This window comes from Encephalitozoon cuniculi, chromosome III (genome assembly GCF_000091225.2).
Source record: "Encephalitozoon cuniculi GB-M1 chromosome III, complete sequence".
NCBI lineage: Eukaryota > Fungi > Microsporidia > Unikaryonidae > Encephalitozoon > Encephalitozoon cuniculi.
Genome location: NC_003230.1, coordinates 173,150 through 194,439, shown reverse-complemented (window position 1 = coordinate 194,439; position 21,290 = coordinate 173,150). Strand labels below are relative to the sequence as shown.

General features: G+C 43.8%; 20 protein-coding genes across 20 annotated transcripts; 9 read left to right on the top strand and 11 right to left on the bottom strand.

Moving 5' to 3' along the window:
- Positions 1-2,096: 2,096 nt before the first annotated feature.
- On the top strand, positions 2,097-2,882 carry ECU03_1620 (uncharacterized protein; the record flags this gene model as incomplete). Its single annotated transcript, NM_001041034.1, has 1 exon — positions 2,097-2,882. One exon carries the CDS (start codon positions 2,097-2,099, stop codon positions 2,880-2,882), a length of 786 nt encoding a protein of 261 aa, NP_597670.1.
- Positions 2,883-3,531: 649 nt separating this feature from the next.
- Positions 3,532-4,032, bottom strand: ECU03_1610 (uncharacterized protein; the record flags this gene model as incomplete). The annotated part of the gene is made up of 1 exon (NM_001041033.1): positions 3,532-4,032. The coding sequence occupies one exon, from the start codon at positions 4,030-4,032 to the stop codon at positions 3,532-3,534; it is 501 nt and encodes a 166-aa protein (NP_597669.1).
- A 550-nt stretch (positions 4,033-4,582) lies between these two features.
- ECU03_1600 (uncharacterized protein) lies at positions 4,583-5,038 on the bottom strand (the record flags this gene model as incomplete). Its single annotated transcript, NM_001041032.2, has 1 exon — positions 4,583-5,038. The coding sequence occupies one exon, from the start codon at positions 5,036-5,038 to the stop codon at positions 4,583-4,585; it is 456 nt and encodes a 151-aa protein (NP_597668.2).
- Positions 5,039-5,059: 21 nt separating this feature from the next.
- On the bottom strand, positions 5,060-6,412 carry ECU03_1590 (uncharacterized protein; the record flags this gene model as incomplete). The annotated part of the gene is made up of 1 exon (NM_001041031.1): positions 5,060-6,412. One exon carries the CDS (start codon positions 6,410-6,412, stop codon positions 5,060-5,062), a length of 1,353 nt encoding a protein of 450 aa, NP_597667.1.
- Positions 6,413-6,491: 79 nt separating this feature from the next.
- On the top strand, positions 6,492-7,130 carry ECU03_1580 (uncharacterized protein; the record flags this gene model as incomplete). Its single annotated transcript, NM_001041030.1, has 1 exon — positions 6,492-7,130. One exon carries the CDS (start codon positions 6,492-6,494, stop codon positions 7,128-7,130), a length of 639 nt encoding a protein of 212 aa, NP_597666.1.
- A 62-nt stretch (positions 7,131-7,192) lies between these two features.
- ECU03_1570 (myosin regulatory light chain) lies at positions 7,193-7,672 on the bottom strand (the record flags this gene model as incomplete). The annotated part of the gene is made up of 1 exon (NM_001041029.1): positions 7,193-7,672. One exon carries the CDS (start codon positions 7,670-7,672, stop codon positions 7,193-7,195), a length of 480 nt encoding a protein of 159 aa, NP_597665.1.
- A 111-nt stretch (positions 7,673-7,783) lies between these two features.
- Positions 7,784-8,323, bottom strand: ECU03_1560 (Rho-like GTPase; the record flags this gene model as incomplete). Its single annotated transcript, NM_001041028.1, has 1 exon — positions 7,784-8,323. The coding sequence occupies one exon, from the start codon at positions 8,321-8,323 to the stop codon at positions 7,784-7,786; it is 540 nt and encodes a 179-aa protein (NP_597664.1).
- Positions 8,324-8,732: 409 nt separating this feature from the next.
- On the top strand, positions 8,733-9,383 carry ECU03_1550 (uncharacterized protein; the record flags this gene model as incomplete). Its single annotated transcript, NM_001041027.1, has 1 exon — positions 8,733-9,383. One exon carries the CDS (start codon positions 8,733-8,735, stop codon positions 9,381-9,383), a length of 651 nt encoding a protein of 216 aa, NP_597663.1.
- Positions 9,384-9,494: 111 nt separating this feature from the next.
- On the top strand, positions 9,495-10,490 carry ECU03_1540 (uncharacterized protein; the record flags this gene model as incomplete). The annotated part of the gene is made up of 1 exon (NM_001041026.1): positions 9,495-10,490. One exon carries the CDS (start codon positions 9,495-9,497, stop codon positions 10,488-10,490), a length of 996 nt encoding a protein of 331 aa, NP_597662.1.
- A 7-nt stretch (positions 10,491-10,497) lies between these two features.
- ECU03_1535 (uncharacterized protein) lies at positions 10,498-10,773 on the bottom strand (the record flags this gene model as incomplete). Its single annotated transcript, NM_001415571.1, has 1 exon — positions 10,498-10,773. The coding sequence occupies one exon, from the start codon at positions 10,771-10,773 to the stop codon at positions 10,498-10,500; it is 276 nt and encodes a 91-aa protein (NP_001402478.1).
- Positions 10,774-11,086: 313 nt separating this feature from the next.
- Positions 11,087-14,857, top strand: ECU03_1530 (uncharacterized protein; the record flags this gene model as incomplete). Its single annotated transcript, NM_001041025.1, has 1 exon — positions 11,087-14,857. One exon carries the CDS (start codon positions 11,087-11,089, stop codon positions 14,855-14,857), a length of 3,771 nt encoding a protein of 1,256 aa, NP_597661.1.
- A 143-nt stretch (positions 14,858-15,000) lies between these two features.
- ECU03_1520 (WD40 domain-containing protein) lies at positions 15,001-16,110 on the top strand (the record flags this gene model as incomplete). The annotated part of the gene is made up of 1 exon (NM_001041024.1): positions 15,001-16,110. The coding sequence occupies one exon, from the start codon at positions 15,001-15,003 to the stop codon at positions 16,108-16,110; it is 1,110 nt and encodes a 369-aa protein (NP_597660.1).
- Positions 16,111-16,326: 216 nt separating this feature from the next.
- On the top strand, positions 16,327-16,698 carry ECU03_1510 (uncharacterized protein; the record flags this gene model as incomplete). The annotated part of the gene is made up of 1 exon (NM_001041023.1): positions 16,327-16,698. The coding sequence occupies one exon, from the start codon at positions 16,327-16,329 to the stop codon at positions 16,696-16,698; it is 372 nt and encodes a 123-aa protein (NP_597659.1).
- Positions 16,699-16,815: 117 nt separating this feature from the next.
- Positions 16,816-17,214, bottom strand: ECU03_1505 (uncharacterized protein; the record flags this gene model as incomplete). Its single annotated transcript, NM_001415570.1, has 1 exon — positions 16,816-17,214. The coding sequence occupies one exon, from the start codon at positions 17,212-17,214 to the stop codon at positions 16,816-16,818; it is 399 nt and encodes a 132-aa protein (NP_001402477.1).
- A 194-nt stretch (positions 17,215-17,408) lies between these two features.
- Positions 17,409-17,768, top strand: ECU03_1500 (uncharacterized protein; the record flags this gene model as incomplete). Its single annotated transcript, NM_001041022.1, has 1 exon — positions 17,409-17,768. The coding sequence occupies one exon, from the start codon at positions 17,409-17,411 to the stop codon at positions 17,766-17,768; it is 360 nt and encodes a 119-aa protein (NP_597658.1).
- Positions 17,769-17,776: 8 nt separating this feature from the next.
- ECU03_1490 (uncharacterized protein) lies at positions 17,777-18,379 on the bottom strand (the record flags this gene model as incomplete). Its single annotated transcript, NM_001041021.1, has 1 exon — positions 17,777-18,379. The coding sequence occupies one exon, from the start codon at positions 18,377-18,379 to the stop codon at positions 17,777-17,779; it is 603 nt and encodes a 200-aa protein (NP_597657.1).
- Positions 18,380-18,449: 70 nt separating this feature from the next.
- ECU03_1480 (uncharacterized protein) lies at positions 18,450-18,776 on the bottom strand (the record flags this gene model as incomplete). The annotated part of the gene is made up of 1 exon (NM_001041020.1): positions 18,450-18,776. One exon carries the CDS (start codon positions 18,774-18,776, stop codon positions 18,450-18,452), a length of 327 nt encoding a protein of 108 aa, NP_597656.1.
- A 48-nt stretch (positions 18,777-18,824) lies between these two features.
- On the bottom strand, positions 18,825-19,310 carry ECU03_1470 (uncharacterized protein; the record flags this gene model as incomplete). Its single annotated transcript, NM_001041019.1, has 1 exon — positions 18,825-19,310. One exon carries the CDS (start codon positions 19,308-19,310, stop codon positions 18,825-18,827), a length of 486 nt encoding a protein of 161 aa, NP_597655.1.
- A 133-nt stretch (positions 19,311-19,443) lies between these two features.
- Positions 19,444-19,878, bottom strand: ECU03_1460 (histone H3; the record flags this gene model as incomplete). The annotated part of the gene is made up of 1 exon (NM_001041018.1): positions 19,444-19,878. One exon carries the CDS (start codon positions 19,876-19,878, stop codon positions 19,444-19,446), a length of 435 nt encoding a protein of 144 aa, NP_597654.1.
- Positions 19,879-20,309: 431 nt separating this feature from the next.
- Positions 20,310-21,218, top strand: ECU03_1450 (uncharacterized protein; the record flags this gene model as incomplete). The annotated part of the gene is made up of 1 exon (NM_001041017.1): positions 20,310-21,218. The coding sequence occupies one exon, from the start codon at positions 20,310-20,312 to the stop codon at positions 21,216-21,218; it is 909 nt and encodes a 302-aa protein (NP_597653.1).
- Positions 21,219-21,290: the final 72 nt, after the last annotated feature.

The following is a 21,290-nucleotide window of genomic DNA, read 5'->3' as shown; positions in this document are numbered from 1 at the left end:
TCTTCAAGAGACCTTCCCCTCCACCTCTCTTCGCTTCCTTTGTCCCACTCCTCCTTGATCTTCTCTGGGCTCTTTCTCCACCGGAGAACCCTTCTGTGGATCTTGTAGCGCTTCCGGCCACCCTCGCTTTTCTTACCTGTCTTCCTGCGTGCTCCTCCAACCTCCTCGGATAGCATCTCCGTCTCCTCACCTGCCTCAACTTCCTCGGTCTCGCTCTCCTTCTTCTCCTCTTCCTTACTCTCAGGGACTCCTGCACTCCTTTTCTTTTTCTTCTTCCCTTTCTTTTTACTCTTCGCCTTCTCCTCGTCTTTTAGCAGCTCCCTCAGGTTCTTTTCTATCTCTCTTTCTCTTCTTCTCTGTATTTCCCTGACTACACCTGCAACTTTGTCAACATATCTCCTGTTTATCTCCTTTCCATTCTTCCCCAGCAGCATCTGCTTAACCAATTCCTTCATAACCTCTTCTCCATACTCTTTGTGTGCATCTAATAATAGACTGATATCAACAACGGCAAATTCTAGATAACTCATATCACTGACCTTTTCTTCACCAAATTTTGCTTTCAAAATCTTTCTCACACTCCCCTCAGCCATTAATCCTAGTAACTCTTCTTCCTTAAGATCAATACAGATTCTTTTGCATATATTGCAGACTATCTTTTCAACACTGACTACCTGCTTCCACACCTCTCTATTACAAAGAGACACCCCGTGTTCTCTATGGTCGTTTAAAGCCTTTATCCACATTTCCTCTTCTTCTTTGCCTATGTCAGCAGCGATGTTTTTTATCATATCATCAACCTCTTCTATAATATTCCTTCCATACCTTGTTACATGCCCACCCTCCCTCTCATTACATTGGAATAGCCTTTCATAAACCAATTCCAACAATTCACTAAAAGTCTTGTTTCCATTCATCCACACCTTTGATGTACCTATAGATATGTCCTCCAAGTATGCTTTCATACCTACATCAAACAACCTTTCAAGTCGGTCACTACCTTTTACCCTACCAAATAGAAAATACCACATCATAAAGGAAATCTCACTAACGAAACCCATAACTGTATCTCTAGTGTTTCTCTTCAAATCATTATATTTTGTTGTTGGTGATATTACTATGTTATTTCCTTTGAATACAAACGGAAACAATATTACTCGACTCTCGCAGCCCGTCATTCCTTCAAAAGAAATGGCGCCTTCTAATTCCGAGGAGCAGTGCATCTCATCAATCACAGTAATTAATATCCATATTATATGCTTCCATCGCATAGGGTAAGTCCTCCTCCTTACTTAATCTACCATCATCCCCTTTTTTGTGGTGAGACAAACTTCTCTAAATATCTGGAAGCTACATTACAACTACCATCCATATCATGGTGATGTCTATACTTTCTAAGCATTAATCTCCAACTTCATCCAGCATCTTTAACAAGTAAACAAGCATGTGATGCCATGAAGAAAACTATGTACAACCATCCTTCTCGTCTTTGTGAATTTACCACGGGAAATAACATCGTGGTAGATCGTCTTTACAGCATAACCGAGGATGCGGCGCATCAAAATACATAGTACAGCACGGCAACATAATCTCTCCACCGCACAACCCCATGCGCAAGCGAGATCTCCGCATAACACCACACACGCATCACTTCACAAACACTAACATCATGCTGGCTCATCTAATAGAAAGAACAGACCCCATCTCCACAACTCTGACACGCTTCTATGCTAAGAACTTCAATATCCACGCCACGCAAAATGAGACACAGAGAGAAAATCTTTAATAAATAAACATTACAAACTTCAGTCATCCTATGCGAAGAGCCATTAAGTGAAGTGTGCTGGAGATCAATCACCAACAACTCCACTATATTCACATCCCCAATCACCGCACACTACTGCATCTTCAGCTGTTGTTTGCATGAGCTTACAAAGTCTAAGAACATCACATTCCAAGAGTCGATAAATAGATAATTATCCGAAAATGGAAATGCCAGTTCATAGGATAAGCTCCTTACTCAAACTTAAGCACTTTGTTTTCCGCACTTATTCATCAGCATTCAATATATAGTGTTGTATTCCCTCTTGTCCTGTATGGACATCTCATGCGAAATAGAAGAATGCAAAACTAGAGAGCAGCAGAATAGCAAGCGATCAGCCAAAGCATGCTGGGGAACGGTTTTCAGCGATCTCGGAGCACTTATGTCCATTGCACTCCCAATGCTTATGTACTTCACTTTCACTAAGAACGATTTCGACACAAGTCCTCTTCTCAAGGTGGTCATGTTGCTTTTCCCCTGCTCATACTCAGCAGCAGGATACTTTCTTCTCTGTTACAGCAGTAGGACAGCACACCATAAAACCGGCATACTTTACCACCTTCTCAATGTTCTTCTTGTTACATTTGCAGCTATTTCTATCCTTTCAATCATTGTACTTCCTATTGAAAAATGGAGCAAGCGTCTTCTGGGTGTCTACTCTATGCCTTCCTCTTCGTTTGTCGTATCACTTACCTACCTACTGTATACCTCTTGTGATCTTACAACCGCCTCATTCACAGACACTGGCATCACAGCCTTTGTAGAACTACTGTCATTGCTATTCCTCATGTCGTATCCAATATTCCTGACTAGAAATCCTGAATATTACCCTTACCTCTCCATCATCTCTGCTATTCTGATTCTGGCAAGATCGTTCAAGGAAAAATACTTTCCAAACAAAAAGACTTCTGAGTCTGTTGTAAGATGGAGATTACTTATCTTTTTCGTCATTCTTGGCTTTACTACATTTTCCTATATAATGGCTGGTCTTTCATGCTTACACATCATCAAAGAGAAGTGCGAAAACTTTGCCGGCAATCAACAGATTCTAAATAAATAACCGGCCTATCTATTTATTATTTACACCCTGACCTGTCTCATCAACTCACAACCATTCAATGTACATTCTCGGTTACCAACAATAGTCGCTTGCTTCCTTCAGCAGTCCTAATATCTGAGAGACAGAACAACTAGTTGTAGTGCCTATACATTCATTCAAACACATCTAACCCACATACAAACAATTTACGCATCCCACTATGAAAAATACAAAGACTTTAAAACCATCTAGAGTTAACCGAGACAAGAATGAAAGCCAGCAGGACCATGTACATCTGAAAGTAACCATGGATATTTCTTGTCGTTACACCACCTTCCTTCCCTACCCCAATAAGATTACTCAAGGAGAGGTATTTCCTGTACAAAATATTTCCTGTACAAAATGAGTTTTCTATCTACTATTACACGGGAGAATGACTACCCCCGTCCTCACCGCTGTCCATGTATTTATAGTACATCCATCCACAGTTATTCTTAATAGCGCCATCCACTTACTTCATGATAGTGATGAATAGCTCAAAAACTTCAAGTAAATACTCGTCTTTCCTCCTGGTTATTCGAGGGATGTTGTTTTCACACATTCCAAGAAACTGCCCTTTCTATGTACTAACTGATATTTAAAAAGTAAAAAATAAGCTAAAGATGTTTATTCACTTCTTTTGCTCATCTTTATTGGCGAGGTCCTTAATTCCATCCTTCATGCTGTTCGCAACCTCCTTTGTTTTATTCCATGCCTTACTTCCCCCTTCCTTGATATTCTCATAAACCTCATTCTTGTCCTTATTCTCGACGTTGTCCCTGACATTACCTGCTGTTTCCTTTGTCTTGTCCTTGGCTGATTCCGCTGTTTCCTTTGTCTTGTCCTTGGCTGATCCTGCTGTTTCCTTCGTCTTGTCCTTGGCTGATTCCGCTGTTTCCTTTGTCTTGTCCTTGGCTGATCCTGCTGTTTCCTTCGTCTTGTCCTTGGCTGATTCCGCTGTTTCCTTTGTCTTGTCCTTGGCTGATCCTGCTGTTTCCTTTGTCTTGTCCTTGGCTGATCCTGCTGTTTCCTTCGTCTTATCCCTGGCCTCACAGGCCTTATCGTTTGCCTTGCACCCTTCGCACTGGGAATCCGAGTTATGTTCGCATCTCTTTTTTGAAACCTCTGCCATTGGAAAGGCACGTTTCTTTCTTTTTATACTTTTAGGAATGCCTCTGATTCGTTAGAACAATCTCTCAATGCAATGTCTTGGAGGAAATCTAATTTGGTGGTGGAAATAAAGCATTGGTACAAAATGACAGATGATTATACATCCCATATTCAGTCTTGACAGACAGACACCGACCTCTATAAGATCCCTCTGAATAACACAACTATCTATGGAACCCCTTAATGGAAATGTGCCGCTATTGATGGCTTTCCCACATTCTTTATTTACTGGGCAGGGCGCCAATCCGCTCAATCGCTGCAGCTATTCAGCCATTATACAAAAGCGGGATAAAAAAGCTTCATGATTTCAAGTTCTTCCTAAATATGCTTTTGTCTTTTACATTTACCTTATCTAACTAAGGCCTCATGCTAGTTTTCTAAGACGTTGCAATCCCCTCTTTCTATCCAATTCGTGCCTATTAATATCATATCTCTGGATGCTGATTTTATACAAACATATACTTATATCATAAGTCGCTTTCTCACTACTTGCCATGTCTAGTGCCTGTGAATTACCCATTAACATCCTTAAGCTTCTGTATCATCTTTACTATTCCTGCTTCAATTCTTTTATACTCAGCCTCTTCTTCGCTTGAAGCGATGGTCTCACTGCCAGTGTCATCCCTAAATACAATCTCATCAACTCTTTCGCTTATAACCACATCAGAGTCACCATGAAGCTGTAGAAAGTGGCTAGTCAGCACCTTCTCTCCATTGAACAGAAAAATCTTTATCTGGATACTAAACTCACCCCATCCTCTTTCTACAACTTCAAACGGATGTTCAGAACTCACTAGTCTGTTACTGAAGGACTCATGTAGCTTAAACTCAACTTTTTTGACTATTTCCAGGGGTGCCCTGACATAAGCTTTCCACTCGTGTGTAAGCTCCGGAATCACCCTTTCCTCTTCCGGAATCATCCTTGCCTCATTTCCAATGACAACCCTGCAGCTTCGATATCCCTCCATCCAGGGTTCGGGAGACATCTTTTATTGAATGTAATCCAAAAATACCTGAAATGTCCTATGCGGTGAATACTTATTTCTCTTGACCTCCTTGATTCCTCCAACTTTGCACACTAAGTCCTCTGTGTAGTCAATTTTATGCGGCAGATTTAGCAGTGATGTTATCGTGAATCTATTCTTCTTGACGATGGTGTGGCTACAATTATATTTGATTCTGTCGATTATCGACAGGTAATGCTTAAACTCTACAGAATCCCCTAGAATCTGGAAGAGAGCCTCCTGAAGCTCCACATCCACTTCTTTAATGTCGAAGGTCTTCCCCTGGCTGATCAGGATGTCCTCAGTGCTAACTCCCTCTCTGTTCACCATGGTCATGTTTCCGCCAAGCCTGATGAGCAGCTCCAAGCACATGAAATGCCGCAGCATTGCACAATAGTGCATTGCAGTGTTTCCTAGGCTGTCTCTGGAGTTGATGTGGGATCCCAATGCCACGAATGCAACCAGTCCTTCGAAGTTGTTATTAATGGAACTTAGATGAAGGGGGGAAATCCCATTGAACTCCTGGTGCACGGATGTCTGATACCTGCTTAGGAACATGATCCATTCTATGTCGTCCTGGATTAGGTAGCATAGCCTGCTGGCCTTGGACAACTCTGGGTTTCTGCTGAGTATTTTCTTGGCACCCTCCATATCGCCCTCCATGCACAGAAAATCTATCAGGAAAATGGGCTTTTCATCTGTCTCTACTAACTTGAGTCCTCTGAACGAGTTCAGCAGGCTATATTGTTTCATTGAAACGAAGTTAAAGGGCTGCTTGGCCTCTAGAGACTTACCACCAAATAGTGCAATCATCTGTGGAGTAAGCCCATTCCAGCATAGAGAGTAGTTAGGGGAGAATTCTAGAAAGACGGACAGCACGTCGGAATGCATTGCACATGCAAGATGGAAGTATGTGGGAAACGCAGGGCTTCCGAATATCGGCGAGTTGATGCTACTAGGAAAGCCGTTGCTAAGCATTGAATAAACCAGCTTGGGTTTGTTCTTGATCATCCCAAGCAGGAACGTAATGTTTGTTTGGTTGAAATGGTACCGCTTTGCCTCAAAGTTGAGTCTAAATGGACGCCCGTCGATAAGAGCCAACCTGACAAGATGTAGCTTATACCCAACTATGGTGATTCCCCTTGGAGTCTTGAATGACGACTTGGCTGATCTGTCTGGCACTGCATCTCCAACCACCCCAGCATTCTGATACATCTGATGTATGTCATACAGCCTTACTAGTGCCAGTCTTTGCTCATTCCAATTTGCGTCGTTAGCAATAAACTCACTGTACTCCTGTCTTCTTTTTCTTGTGATGGTAAGCTTTTCCAGCCTCATGTCTATTGCAGCGAAAACAAACTAAAATTTATTGCTTGGGACTCCCCTGTCCATTAAACCCTGCTATTCAGCAGAGCCCATGGAATATAAGACGCAGAAGGACCAGGAGCTTCTAACCTTAATAGACAACATTGAGAAGAGCTATGACCCCTCTTCTGCCAACTACAAGTTCAAGTATGTGTTCTACAACAAGGTTGACGGGCCGTTTGTGCGTCCTCTAGACTTTCCAGAAACCCTGTGGAACATTTCTTTGACAAACGACCCAACTATGATGCCTGTGCTACTGAAAGGAGACGACATTGAGCACAGAAAGTCTTTGCAAATGGATGCATGCAAGAGGATTAACGACTCATATGACTTTCTGCGGAAGAAGATAGGTGGACTGCGAATGAGATCCGAAAAGCTTAAGTCGAAAATAGACGGGTGCCTTCAGATCTACAGAAAGATTTTTGGAGGTGTTTACGGACGGTTCAAGAAAGAGGAGGGAAAGTGCACTTTGCTAGACCGGATATACAGGGCATACCTCCCTCTGGATAGGAGAGGGAAGCTCTGTGTTACAGAGAACAAAGGAGAAGTGATGGACCTTTTGATGGACTTGAAGGGAGTGGGTGAGAAGATCCTAAGAGATGCAGATAGCACACTCCAGGAACGCCAGAAGCAAACAGTCATACTGAACGAGTTGGATAGGGTTCAGGACCTCGTACCTAGAGGGATTTAGTTGAAGTAAACGGTTTAATTTTCTGCTTCTTTTCTATGCAACAAGTTCAGGAGAAGAACGATTTATTCGTTGATGATTTCCCCGTATTTCATTTTGGTTGTAAGGCTTCTACAGTCAATTCTTCCATTTTCTACGCAGTCTCTTAGGAGCAAATTAACATCCTCATCTGCCATTCGGTCCCCTTTTTCCGTCAGCCATTCCCTCAGTACCTTTTCGTCAATTGTACCGTCTCCGTTATCGTCAAACTCTTTTAGTGCATTGAAGATGCTCTTTTCCGAATCTGTGCAGCTGAGCCTTTCTCCTATCATCGTCAGAAACAGCATGTATGTCATGCTGTCTCCCCCCTCAGCCATCATTTCATCGATCTCACTCTCCGAAAAAGGTGACCCTATCGATGCAAGAAAGTTTTCCAAATCCCCCCTATCAACAAACGTATCGCTGTTTACATCCATGAAGTTGAAGGCTTCCCGAAGCTCGACTATCTGGTTTTTCGTCAGCATGTGGAATATATTCGAGCTTTGTCTCCTCTGTCTTCTCCTCATTCCAAAGGGCTGGCTGCCTGAAATATTTCTAGAAACCCTCAAATGGCTGTGTTTATATAATAAGATCCTGCCATGACATTATAAAAATATTTATTGGGTGACTGGGTGTATCTATCCACACTTGCAGCAGAACCAGATCGATCTAAACTTACTTTTCCGAGGTTTCAGAGCTGCTTCGAGAGCTATGTCGAAGACCTTTTTTACGTTTATAAGTTCTACCGAGGAGCATTCCATGGATCCATAAAGCCCGTATTCCTTGCTTAGTTGTACAGGCAGCTCTTTGTCTACAATATTTCCATCAATTATATCGCATTTAGTCCCGCACAGGATCATGGGGACGTTGTACCTTGCAAGCTCTTCTACCCATCTCCTCGTGTTATGGAACGAAAGAATGTTGTTAACTGCATAGCACACCAAAAAAACATCCGTTTCTTGGAACGACAAGTTCCTTAACTTATTATACTCCTCGCTCCCGGCTGTATCCCATAGCGTCATATTGTACTTTTTGTCCCCCATGTTAACGACCTTGCTGTAGTTGTTGAAGAGTGTTGGGATGTAGCCCTCAGGATTCCTGCCCGTTATGTAGGTGCTTATCAGCCAGCTCTTCCCCACTGATGGATCCCCCACAAGAACGCACTTGATCGTCTCCATTATGTTGTTTGTTTAAGACCAGAATTTTTGTTTTAAATGGGTGATTTTGACACGACTCAATCATAAAGCCGTGGGAAAGAAACAGATTGGAGGCCTGCATCCTCCTGTTCCTTGCAAACTTCCTCCATGTTAAGTCCTTGGCCATGTCTTGCGTCAGGTGAAGTTAGTGGGATGTGTATAACTTGGGGTTATTTATTTTGCATTCCAGACCCAGTTAGACAAGCATTTTGGATTGCTAAAACCAGGGGCCTTCCCAGCCATCATAGAAGCAAACAGACTCTCCATTTTAGGCTGGAGCTCCATAACAAAACCAAATTAAGCAATTAAATTTATTGGGGTAATTAAAATTTAAATGTACCCGACACCAAACTGGATTATATGAAATAAATGCAGGAGGCTTAACAGACTCATGGAAAACAGAAAGGAGAATTTTAATTATGCCAATGAACGGATCCAGAACGCCTATGCGGAGTATATCAATAGAACCATGCACGGTAGATATCCACCAAACATTCATCCATGTTACTTTGCTGACCCGAACCTTCTGATGAATAAAACACAAATTCATCCAGGAAACTACAGATACTTCAGTAAGGAAGAATGCCAGCCCTTCCACCAAACAGGCATTTATGGATACTCTCCTGAGCAAGTCGATCAAGAAAGAATAAAAAGTATCTGGAAGAAGGAAAGAAATCGCATTGCCGCCAAAAAGAGCAGAGAAAAGAGAATGACTCGTCTAAAGGAGCTTGAGGGAAAGGAGCATGCAATGATATGCGAAATATCAGAGCTAAAGGAAGCCATATATGACTACGATAGCATCCTGGAGATTCTTCTTCGACACGTGCAAGGCCATCTGAATCGAAAAGAAGAGATGGACAAAAGCTTTGTTCTTTTGCTTGATCATCTCAGCCGTCTCAAAAAGCCTGGTACGCTGAGGCCTATTTATCTTCGCGACGTTGGGCATTTGTTATCGAAGAGACTAAGTGTAACCAATGAAGAGATTGACAGAATAGCTGAGGCGATACATAATTCCCTTGGCAAGCTTCTTGAGAAAGATTAAGAGGGCCCTCGTGAACTTCTTACAGCTAGAGACATAAGCATGTGCCTCCTTTTTATTCTCTGTGATCATACGATTAAATCGTACATCTAAACCCATTTGTTAATGCCCTGAATGAGCCAGGAGGAAAATCACGAGAACTCCAACCATGATGCCATCGAGAGGAAAAAAAGCAAGGATTCAGAAAAGAGCAAGGCGGCAGGGCATGATAACGAGCTCTTCTTCGACGATGCTGAGACCACCAGCTACACCGGTCGATATAAGGAGAGAGGAATGTATAGACCTGTGAGGCAGGTAATAATAATAGAAAGGCAGCCTAGCCTCGGGGATGTTTTGCAGAGGATGGCTGTGATATCTATATACGCATTTATCATCCAGACTTTCTTTACGGTGTGGAAGAAGATCAACAAGAGGAGCCACGATGTCTGCGTCTTCCTGATACTTCTGTTTTTCCCTCCTGGATTTTTTCTTTACATGCAGTCCTACTTCCTTCCCTTCTGCTGGCTAATGTTTTGCGGATTCATACTTTTCAACACACTCAAAGTACTGAGAGGGCCATTTGGCAAGGATGCAGTGAGAGATATCTACTCTACGTTTAAAACGCTGTTTATTGTCTCTAACTTAGGGATATTTCTGGGGCAGTTTCTCACCTTCACATTTTTTTATCTGAAAACCGAATACCTGGGATATGCGCTCTCTGTCCTGCTATTCTTCCTGTATTTCGGGCTGATGAGTAGAGAAGTCATCTTCTTCTTAAGCGAGACTGTGGCGATATCCACGGGATTCTATAGTAAGGACGGTGTTCCTGGAAAGGGAAACAATAATTCCTTGTGCATGATATGCACGAAATCATTTGACAGGACAGTCAAGATACATACGCTAGTATGCAGTCACTCCTTCCACGAGGACTGCATCAAGGGATGGTGCCTACTTGGTAAAAAGCCCTTCTGTCCATACTGCAAGAAGAGAATTGAAAGCTCCTCCCTACCTTCTGAACTATGGCACAAGACCGAGACGTGGTTCTATCCATTGATTAACACCCTGAGGAGCTTTATTGTCCTGACGCTTGTTCTAACAACAATAGTCCTGTACAAGATAAAATACCAATAAACTCCTTTTATTTCTCATCGTCGAACCATCCTTTCACCTTTATCTTGTCTCCTTCAATCTGCATGTCTGCATCCTTCAGCTTCCTCCCTCCATAGGTCTGCGAAAAGGACATGGACCGCGATCTATATCCCCGCCCGTTTTCACTCTCATACCTTTCCTCGTCTCCATAGCAGACCGAGTATCCGTTGTCTAGCTTCTTGAACTGAACTTTGCTTTTATCTATGTCGCCCCAAAGCGGGTACTCGACATCAAAATCGTGTTTGACAATCTCCTTCTTTGCCATCTTTGTTGAAGGGATGGCGCCTCCTCTTATATTTTGGAATTACCAATTGTTTCTTCGTTTTGATAGAAACACTCCAATCGTCTTCGAGCCAATACACTATTTCAAGATATTTGCTGAGGTCTTCCGCTGGCCTGCACACATCCATTCGAGGGTGGGTGAGACTGTCTCAATGATCCAAAGCCACACCGCGGTGCATTCTGTTCCCGGACGAACACGTCTGCGAGCCAAACAAATATTCGAAGATGTGAATGCTCGCTAGTTTATGCGCGACGCGAAAATATAAATACAAAGCATTTCATTAACCCCAGCAAGCATGAATAGATTAGAGAAGTTCTTCACCACACTGAACACAGCCCAATCAAAGGTTCTGAAAGGGTATACAACAGATGAGCTGGTTTCTCAAATAAAAGAATATGTTGATTTCACTCCCTATATTCTTAAGCAAACGTACAGACTCCTATGTGGGCAGGCAAGCGAGGATAGGAGGAACGGAGCCCGGATTCTCAGGTCACTGATGTTCCAGTTTAAGCTTGTGACCGACTTCAAGATCGAATACAAAGAGAGCAGCAGCATATATCTAAGCTCCACCGGAGAACAGTTCAATGTCCAGGCGCCATCCATCCAGGAGCAGAAGAGAATGGTTAGGAAGATAGCAAAGCTGGAGCATGTGGAGGCCAACTTCCTGAGTGACATCGACTTCAAGGCTGGAAGTGGTGAGGCAATCAAAAGACACAAAGTTGATGAGAGGCCTATTGAGAATGTGCTTGACTTTTTTGAGCAGATAAGCGATAATCTGCTGAGTTATGAGTGGTATAAGCGGCATGGTGCATTTCTCGCATTTGCAGCAATGTTCTCTGAAATAGACAATGGAGGAGATATTCAGATAAGAGTTGACTCCAAGCTTTTTTCGAAGATATACGAGATTCTTGTTACGGACAAGTTCAACGACTTTGTTGATGACAGGACAGTGGCGCCTGTGAGGGATGCAGCAGCATATCTTCTATCACGCATATATCCTCTGATAGGGCCGAATGATATCATTGAACAGCTGGTTGGATTTCTGGACAGCGGGGATTGGCAAGTGCAGTTTTCTGGGCTGATAGCACTTGGATATTTGAAAGAGTTTGTTGAGGATAAGGACGGGCTTTGTAGGAAGCTTGTGTCTCTTCTGAGTAGTCCTGACGAGGACATAAAGCTGCTCAGTGCGGAGCTTCTTTGCCACTTTCCAATAACTGATTCCCTTGATCTAGTTCTTGAGAAGTGCTGGAAGAACATCGAGTCTGAAGAGCTCATCTCTGTTTCGAAGACGTCCAACCTTTCTCTACTGACCAAGATATATCGAGAAAACCCGGAGCTGTCTATCCCCCCGGAGAGACTGAAGGATATATTTCCTTGCTTTACATCTCCAGTCCCAGAGGTCAGAACCAGCATCTTGAACATGGTGAAAAACCTTTCTGAGGAGTCGATCGACTTTCTTGTTGCTGAAGTTGTCCTGATAGAAGAAAAGGATGAGATACGGGAGATGGCCATAAAGCTCCTTAAGAAGCGCAGGGATCTTCCAAAAAACCTGATTCTCCATTTCATGAACGTTATCGGAGGAAGTTTATACGAACCTTATAGCGAAGACGACTTTGTTTCCTACGAAGACCTGTACTTCACGAAGAGCGGGATAAATGTTGTGGGTAAGGACGAGATTCTGAAGAACAGATGTCTTTTGTTTGAATGCATCATGAAGAGTGGGCTTCCAGATCTACAGTCCACCATTGAGACGACGACGAGTAGGACCTTCATCTCTCTCTACAGGTCCGTTCAGGCCTTGGTGAAAGACACTCCTTACACACCTGCGAATATAGAGGAGTTGGAGTATTACTTTGACAGATGTAAGGATCTCAAGATGGCTCCTTTGAAGGAATTCAAGAAAAAACTTAGCGCTCCAGGAATCCGCTCCATCCACCCGATGGTGGATCCTCTGTACTCAGACTACACTAGAATGGTGGCATCAATAGAGTTCCCAGGTCTTGAACGTGCAACGGCTCTCTTTGAGGTAGAGACTTGCAAGCAGTTTCTACATCTATTTTCCAAGATGATAACAGAGTACTATGATGCAGAGAAAATTTCCATCGACAACTTCCTTTTGAAGGCATATGAGGGACTAGCTTCTGGAAAGGATGGATTTCTCTCGTTTTTCGAGGTGTTTAACACAAGGCTCCTCGCGCATTCCTTCTTCCACAAAATTGGGAGTCTGGAGAACAGGCTCGACTTCTTTTCCAAAACGATTCATATATACACAAAGACTTCTCAGATTCAAAAGATAGGGTTTGTGTTTGATGATGCACTTCGGGAGAAAAACATTACAGTAATCAATGGGTTTATGAGGTCTCTGGAGTTCAACGAAAAGTTTGTAAGAAAGGCTCTTGAAGATCTGGATGTAGAGCTTCTTGACGCTGTTCTGATGAGCGGAGACCACTCTTTCAACCCACTATTCGTCAAGCCACTTCTCAGAAATATCTCGGGCAACATAGACCGGGAAGCATCTTCAAAGGTACTCTCGAAGGTCATCCCGACTCTTGGATTCAGCACAAACACAAAGATATCCAAAGACCTGCTCGAGATGATTGAGCGCGAGAAGAAATCTCTTGAGTCGCTGCTGGACGCAGGAAAGATCCCCGAATACCATATAAAGTGCCCCATTTCAGTTAAGCTTCGGGACTACCAAATGGAAGGGGTGAAGTGGTTGAACTTCCTCTACTCGTTCAGTCTCAACGGAATTCTTGCTGACGACATGGGCCTGGGAAAAACTCTGCAGGTCCTGACATTTCTCTGCTCGGAGATATATAAAACAAACAGGAAGGTTCTAGTGATCTGCCCCTCAAGCCTTACGGGACACTGGAAGTCCGAGGTGAAGAAGTTCTTTCCTTTTGTGGCTGCAGAAATCTACAAGAGGGAGGACAGGGACACATACAGTATCTTGATATCGTCGTACGAGACATTTAGAAACGACTATCTGAACTTCATCGAGAAGGACTGGTTTTATGTTGTGGTTGACGAAGGACATGTGCTCAGAAACAAGCAAACAATCTTGTACTCGAGAATGAACATGATAAGGTGTTCTCGGAAGATGGTTCTAACGGGAACGCCGGTCCACAACAGCGTGGAGGACCTTATTTCCCTGTTCAACTTCCTAATGCCCAACTATATTGGCCCTGAAAAAGAGTATGGATCTCTGAACGTCAAGATGTCTGACTCTGAGATCGAGAAGACCCATAAAAGACTCGATCTCCTCCACAGAAAAGTTCTCCCGTTTATTCTCCGCAGACTAAAAATAGATGTGCTGAAAGACCTTCCCCCGAAAATCATCCGTGACATCACTGTTGAGCTCGGGCCTGTCCAAGAAAAGCTATACCGGGAGATTGATGAGAAAGGAGGAAAGGAAAGCCTCGGAGATGCAGAGCTAGAATACGGGAAGGTAGACCAGAAGAATGTGGGCTTCAAAAGAACAAGGGATCTTTTTCTTGCGGTTTCCCATATAGGTCACTTTAAGGACTCTACCGAGGTGTCCTGTAAAGTCAAGGCCCTTGAAGACATAATTTCGCTGTGCGGCGGAGAGGACCTAGGAAGCAAGATACTGATCTTCTTTCAATTCAAATCCACCATAGATCTTGTCATAAAGGATATAATGAAGAAGTACAAATTCAAATACTCAAGGCTGGATGGGTCGGTTCCCAGCGCTGCCAGGACCAAGATTGCTGAGGAATTCAACACGGGCACAACACAAATGCTGTTTCTCACCACCCAGGTCGGTGGATTGGGCCTCAACCTTACTGGGGCAGACACCGTTGTGATGTACGAGCATGACTGGAATCCCTTCAATGATCTTCAGGCGATGGACAGGGCACACAGAATAGGCCAGAAAAGAACCGTGAATGTCTTCAGGTTTATAGCAAGGAACACCCTGGAGGAAAAGGTTATGAACCTGCAGTCGTTCAAGATGTTTGTTGCAAACAGCCTTGTTTCCCAACAAAATGCAGACATAGAGACAATGGACACCAAGGACCTGCTGGAAAGGTTTCAGGTTCCCGGATAGCCCGGTATTGCTATCCAGGCTCTGCATCTGTAACTGCTAGTCTGATAAATTATCTCCTTTCATTGTGCTAAAGCATCTTGATTTCTATTTGATCAAATAAATACACCAAAAATTACAGAAGAAGTCTCCATAAACAAACATACATGGATAGGTTCCTAGTAAACAAAAAGGAAGCCATGCCTGGGTATGCATCAAGAAGTGTTTACGGCCTTGGAATTAGAGAGGAAGTGCACGAAGTAGGGTTTGGATACCCTCTGGGCGAAAATCCATATTTAAGTACGGTTGAAGGCCGAAATCTCGGGCCAAAAATAATCATCCAGCCGTACAGGCAGCTCAAAACGAAGTCTCTTCCCGACGACTTCTACAGCAGTCTAATTGACTGGTCTGGTGAAAATGTGTTCTTCACTGCCGACGGCGGCCTGTTTGTCCACAACTTCTTCTCCTCAAAAACGTTGCAGATTTGCAGCCTCAATAGCTTCGGGGTGACGTCTGTGAAGTGCAATCCAACCACCGGCAGCATTGCCCTTGGGACGTCTGTTGGCGTTATGCTGAGCCTTGACATCGGCTCTCTAAAGATGGCCAGATACCCGTTCCACAAGTCAAGAATAGGCGTGATCGAGTCTGAGAGCACAAATGTTATAACCGGGAGCAGAGACAGGAAGATAAAGATAACAGACCTGCGTTCGGAGAAGGCCGTGGCAACCATTCTGCACCATCGACAGGAGGTTTGCGGGCTAAGCATCAGCAAGGACCTTAGGTTTTTGGCGTCTGGTGGGAACGACAATAGGCTCTATATTTATGACTACAGAAACTTGTCGCATCCCCTTAAGCAGTGCTCTAACCACAAGGCAGCCGTAAAGGCAATGAGCTGGTCTCCTCTCTCTCCAAATCTACTGATATCTGGAGGAGGAACCGCCGACAAAACAGTCAAGCTATGGGATGTGAACATGATAAACTCAAGTAGATCAAGCTCATGTCTTGTAAGATCCGTGGACTACGGCTCCCAAATATGCAACCTAAAGTGGTTGAAGTCCAACAAGATCCTTAGCACACACGGATACTCAAAAGATGACATCAGGCTGTCACAAATGTCCTCCTTCAAGATAGAGAGATACTTTCTCGGGCACAAAAACAGGGTGATCCACTTCTCTTGCTCGGACGACGAGAAGTACTTTGTTTCAGGCTCCTCCGATTCCAACATAAACTTCTGGGAACTGGATGGAGAGAGGGACGACGAAATAAAGATTAGGTAGTTTGTGATCCACTGTTGATCTTCGTGGGCTATGGAGCCTTGTGTCTTTCTATAGGAATGCTTGTATGCCCATAGACACAGACGGCACAGAACTCGACTCTAGTCCATGAAGGGCAGCTGCGTCTTTGCGCTTCGGCAGGCTTCAGCACACGATTGGTGAAGGAGGCAAACATCATGAAACAAGTCGGGAAAAGAAACCTACAAAAGCCTCGATAGGATGGTGCACATGCAACATAGGGACATTATGGAGCATAATGCCAATTCTCGGTATGGAGACATCACCTTTGATGAAGAGCAATTAAGAGATGTTGGATATCAAGACAAAAACAGCTACAGCACCTATGACTACTCGTTTCCCTTCAACGACCAGCCCTTCCAGCCTCTTTATGTCAATGCTAAACAGCTTAACTGGATAAAGAAAAGAAAGGCAAGGAGAGATATGCTGGACTCTCTCATGATAACAAACAGGAGAAACTATCTCCATGAAAGCAGGCACAAGCATGCCATGAAAAGGCTAAGAGCACCTTCTGGTAGGTTCCTAACAAAAGAGGAAACTGAAGAGTTGAACAGGCAAGGCAACTGCAGCTGAAGACAGTCTCTGAACTAGACATTAAAGAATTAACAAGCTGACTATAAAGCCCTTTGTCTCTCAAATAACCTGGGCTATGCTGGAATAAAGAAATGGATAGACTTAGATCTTGTTTATTCAGCTGCTTGAAGCCGTTGGCAGTCTCACATAGGATCCGCCCTCATGGCACTTTCTTGTTTGATACCCTATGAAGAATATTATAACACCCATTACCGTGTAGAAAAAGAACCTAAACACCGCGCTTGTAAACATGATGTTTGAAAGACTGTTCTTAATCCCCTCTTTCTTCTCCTCGGGCCTACTTTTCTCCTTCCCTTCAGAGGGCGTCTCTGCTTCAACCCTAGATGGCCTTGTAAATAGAATAGGATCGGTCGATGTCTTGTATGGGCCTATCTGTGCAAATGGTAGCGAATCTAAACGATATGGTGACAGTGTTCTAGCTGTGATTATGAATGCGTGTCTCGGGGGTGGCATATAATATGCGCTAACGCTCATGAGTACTGAGAAAATAAGCATAATGTAGCTCCTCCTATGTGTTTTTAAGAACCTTCTAAAACAATGTTTCATTTACAGCCCGGGCAATTGGCCACTTATAAAACATCTGGCACAGCTTATTTAGAGGGGTCAGAGATGAATTCTCTCGATACAGTTACAGAGCTTCGGATTTTCGATAGGGCTTTGAAGTTATCTGCAAACCTCGACATCCCTTGATGTCCATCTTCAACTTACTAGGGCTCAAAAAAGGAGCTTCGAAGGGCGAGGTTAGGGCGAGATATCTAAGAAAAGTGCTTCAGATTCATCCAGACAGAAGTAAAGGCGATGGAGACGGGTACATGAGATTGGTGAATGCATATGAAAGGTATGCAAGAGGAGAGGAGCCGGATTCAATCCCCTATCTCATTTGCAGTAGAGCTCATGTAGATTCCGTGGCATGCAGATGTGGAGGAACGTATAAAGCATCATATGAAATGCATGGAAGAGTAGAATGCGAATTCTGCTCGTGCTTCATAGAAATAGAAGACTTTCCAGAGCTGCCAGATGCAAGTCACAGACTTGCTGACGGGACATAAATAAAAACTTAAGTTGCTTTATTCACTACCTGCCTTTTTAGATGCTGGGACTTTCTTCCCCTCATCATGATACGCTTCTCACGGTTGTGGCACTTCTGGTTTGCCCTTGGATAAGTAGTAGAGCCCTTTTCTCCAGGCGCAGGCCCCCAAAACTTGGCAGATCTCCTGGAAAATTTGTTCGTTGAAACCAGGCATATGTCATCCATGTTTGGACAAAGCTCAAACAATTGGTCAAGAGTCCCTATGGTCCCTCCATACCTCTCAATCTTCTCCTTCACTCCCTTTGACCATTGAAGAGCAACAACCTTGACAGCTGGAATTACCATAACCTCATCGTCATCAAGAACCTTTGCAACTACAACTGCAACCTTATCCTTTGACTCCCCGATCTCGCTGACAATCTTCGAGATCTTGACCGGCTGCCTGTCAGACTTTGACATCTTCAGCCTCTTGGAGATCTTCTTGATTGCAAGCACAGAGCTGTTGCTGGCCACCTTTGTGTAGAAGTCAGAAAGAGCACGCAGATAAATGTTCTTGGACCTGGGCTCCTTCCTGCTTAGAGTAGCAGACGGTGGTAGCCTTGTGTACTTCATAGCCGACGTAAAGTACATTGCTTTATGGGGTAAAAATTTTGCACCAACATATCTCACGGTTAAGGATTCGTGGGCGGCCGTCTGGTGCTTAGTGTTTATTTTTCCTATGCTTCTTCCTTGCAATCGTTTCACCGGCTGGTTCCCTTGCCTCACCCCTTCCAGTGAACCCTAGTCCCGTCCCCACAAGCTTCAGCCCTCTTTCAAATGCCGAGCCGAGACCTGCAGGCTCCCAATAAAACAAAGGGCCTTTAACAACTTCATCTCCGAGAAACACATTAGCAGACGGGCTCAGTGTCTTCTTAACACAGGCAATGCCCCTTATGGTCGCAGCATCCTTGCTCAGGTCTAGATATTCCACATTCACCTCCGAAGTCTCAGGAGCAAAAAAAGGAAAGATGTGGCACTGATCCTCCATCCTTTATCTAGGGAAACAGAAGACTTCTTTTTGAGTGTCTTGCAGTATTCACTTGCAGTCATAAAGGCCTCCCTCTATTATGCAGCTAAGATAGTCTTCAAAGGCGGACACATGCTCCATGAAGTCAGGCTTTCTTATCTCCACCGCTTCCCTAAACTCAATAATGTGTACCTCCTTGGATTTTTTGCCCCTTAAGTAGCATCTGACAGGCAGCCCAAAGAATCCCTCAATCATATCCATTGATACATCCCCACTGCATATGGCATACAGACAACAGGAATTCCGAACCAGGGAGGTTGTTGAGCAAAGCTCCTCTTTCAGCGGGACCTCAACAAGAGAGACCTCCAGGCAGTCAATTAGATTTTCGTTGTCAAGCATTTGCGCCATTGCAATTTCGTGCAATGTGCTGTAGAAGTACAGCTGAGTGTCCGAAGAGTGCTCTATCGACCAGTATATAGGCCTGGTAAATGTAAACACCCTGCTTAGGTCGTGCCTATTAATCATCTTGTTTATACCGCTTACCCTAATATACATACAGAGAAATCAGGAGCTAAGGGTAAGTAATAATGAGTTATGATAATACCAACAGATTCTCAAAGACGCTCCATACACGGAGAACCGTTTGAAAAGCAACTCTGAAAGATGCCAGGCAACCAAAGCGAAGATTTTAATCACTGATGGATTTGACGTGTCTGCTCCTGAGCTTCAGAACAAGGCTGATGTCCTTTGGAAATACAGTGACTCTCTTTGCATGATATGCACAAAGCATGGCATCCTCAAACAAACCCACAAGGTAAACCTCCAAGGCCTCCTGAATTGAAGCAAGGGCTGGCCCCTGGAACCTTATATCCGTGGCATTACTACATTCCTTCACCACCGAACGGCATGCCCTCTGGAACGGGAGTCTTCGGATCAGGAAGTCTGTGCTCTTCTGGTATCTTCTGATCTCTTTCAGAGCAACAGATCCAGGTCTGTACCTTGATTTTTTGGCTCCGGCACTCGAGGCTGGGGACACACCCTTGCGGGCCGACTTTGCAGACAGCTGCTTGCGAGGTGCCTTTCCTCCTGTTGTTTTCCTGGCAGATTGTTTTGTTCTAGCCATTTTGGGGTAAATTTTTGGATCTTTTATAACCAAGTCTGAGAGAGGTTTATTGTTTCGAATTTGATTGATAAAATTGTGGCTAACAAATAACACGGTTGGATCATTTTAAAGGTACTTCGCAAAACAATGTGTGGAATTCTTACTCCTATTTATTTTTTAAATATGCCTTTTCTATTAGATTAAGGCAGAATTGATTCAATTCATTTCTACCATTCGAATCCACAAACAAAATCTACTTTATTCGGTATATTACCACTACTACCTGAAAATCTTTTCACATGAAGAATCGCAAAATGCGTGCCCATACCAAGCCCTGCAGCCTACCACTGCCTTTTACTCAGATCTCCAGATACTTGTAATACATTGAAACCTCCCCTCCAAGCTTCTCCTTTTCTGCCTTCATAAAACCAAACTTCACCCCTTTGACGAAAATGAAGAAAAAGCTCTGTCTTGGAGAGGCCCTGTCTCTTCTGGCGGCTTTCCAACTCTATCTGGCTTCGAGCTATTTGAAGGACCATTCCATGATGGTATTTTGCATCGAAAGCTTTTTGTCTACTCTGATTGTTTTAATGGGATCTGCCCCATTTGCAATTAAGGGCATTACTTTCAAGGAGGTCGTTCAAACCCAATCGGAGTATCTCCCACTCATACTCTTTGCGCTCGGGGAATACTCCTCATGGTACCGAGGCGCCGGGATGACATCCCTGAAGACGGGCATGGCTACAAGGGGTGCATGCTATCCATTGTCTGTGGTACTGATGTTTATGCTCTCGAGAACATCTAAGGAAAACATCCTCAGGAGCATTGGGCTGATCCTGATCGTCCTAATGAACATGTATAAGTCGATCAAATACAGCGACGAGGGGTTCTTTGATGCTCTATTCGGGGCCATCTACTTGGTATTTTATGTGGTTTCCAGCGTCTCCTCCGACTTTATAACTGTCTGTATGACAAATAGAAACGGACTTGCCAAGTTTCTTTTCATAAGCTCTTTCTACATCTGCATATGCTCATTTATTGTGCTAATAGACTTCGACCTGGGATGCAGCGACATTCACATGTTTATAGAAAGGAATATCCAGAAGTCTATTCTTCTTGTGGGTATCTCCTCGCTGTCCAGGGTTCTGAGTGCATTCTATATCCAGAGATTTGGAATAGTTGCATACAACACAACCAAGATATCGAACTATATCTACTTCATCATCCTGAGGAGCATTGGGGGGTTTGAGTGGGCCTGGAGATTTGAGGACACGTTGTTCCATCTGGCCACCTACCTTCTGATCCTTTTCTTCATCAGCTCTGATGAGTCTCGCGAAGGAAGCTTGGGCTTTGTTGTATGATTCCCGCAATCTTCAAGGGGAACCTCGAGCTCTGGCACTTCCTAAGCCAGGGTGCTTGGTGCTGATTTAAGA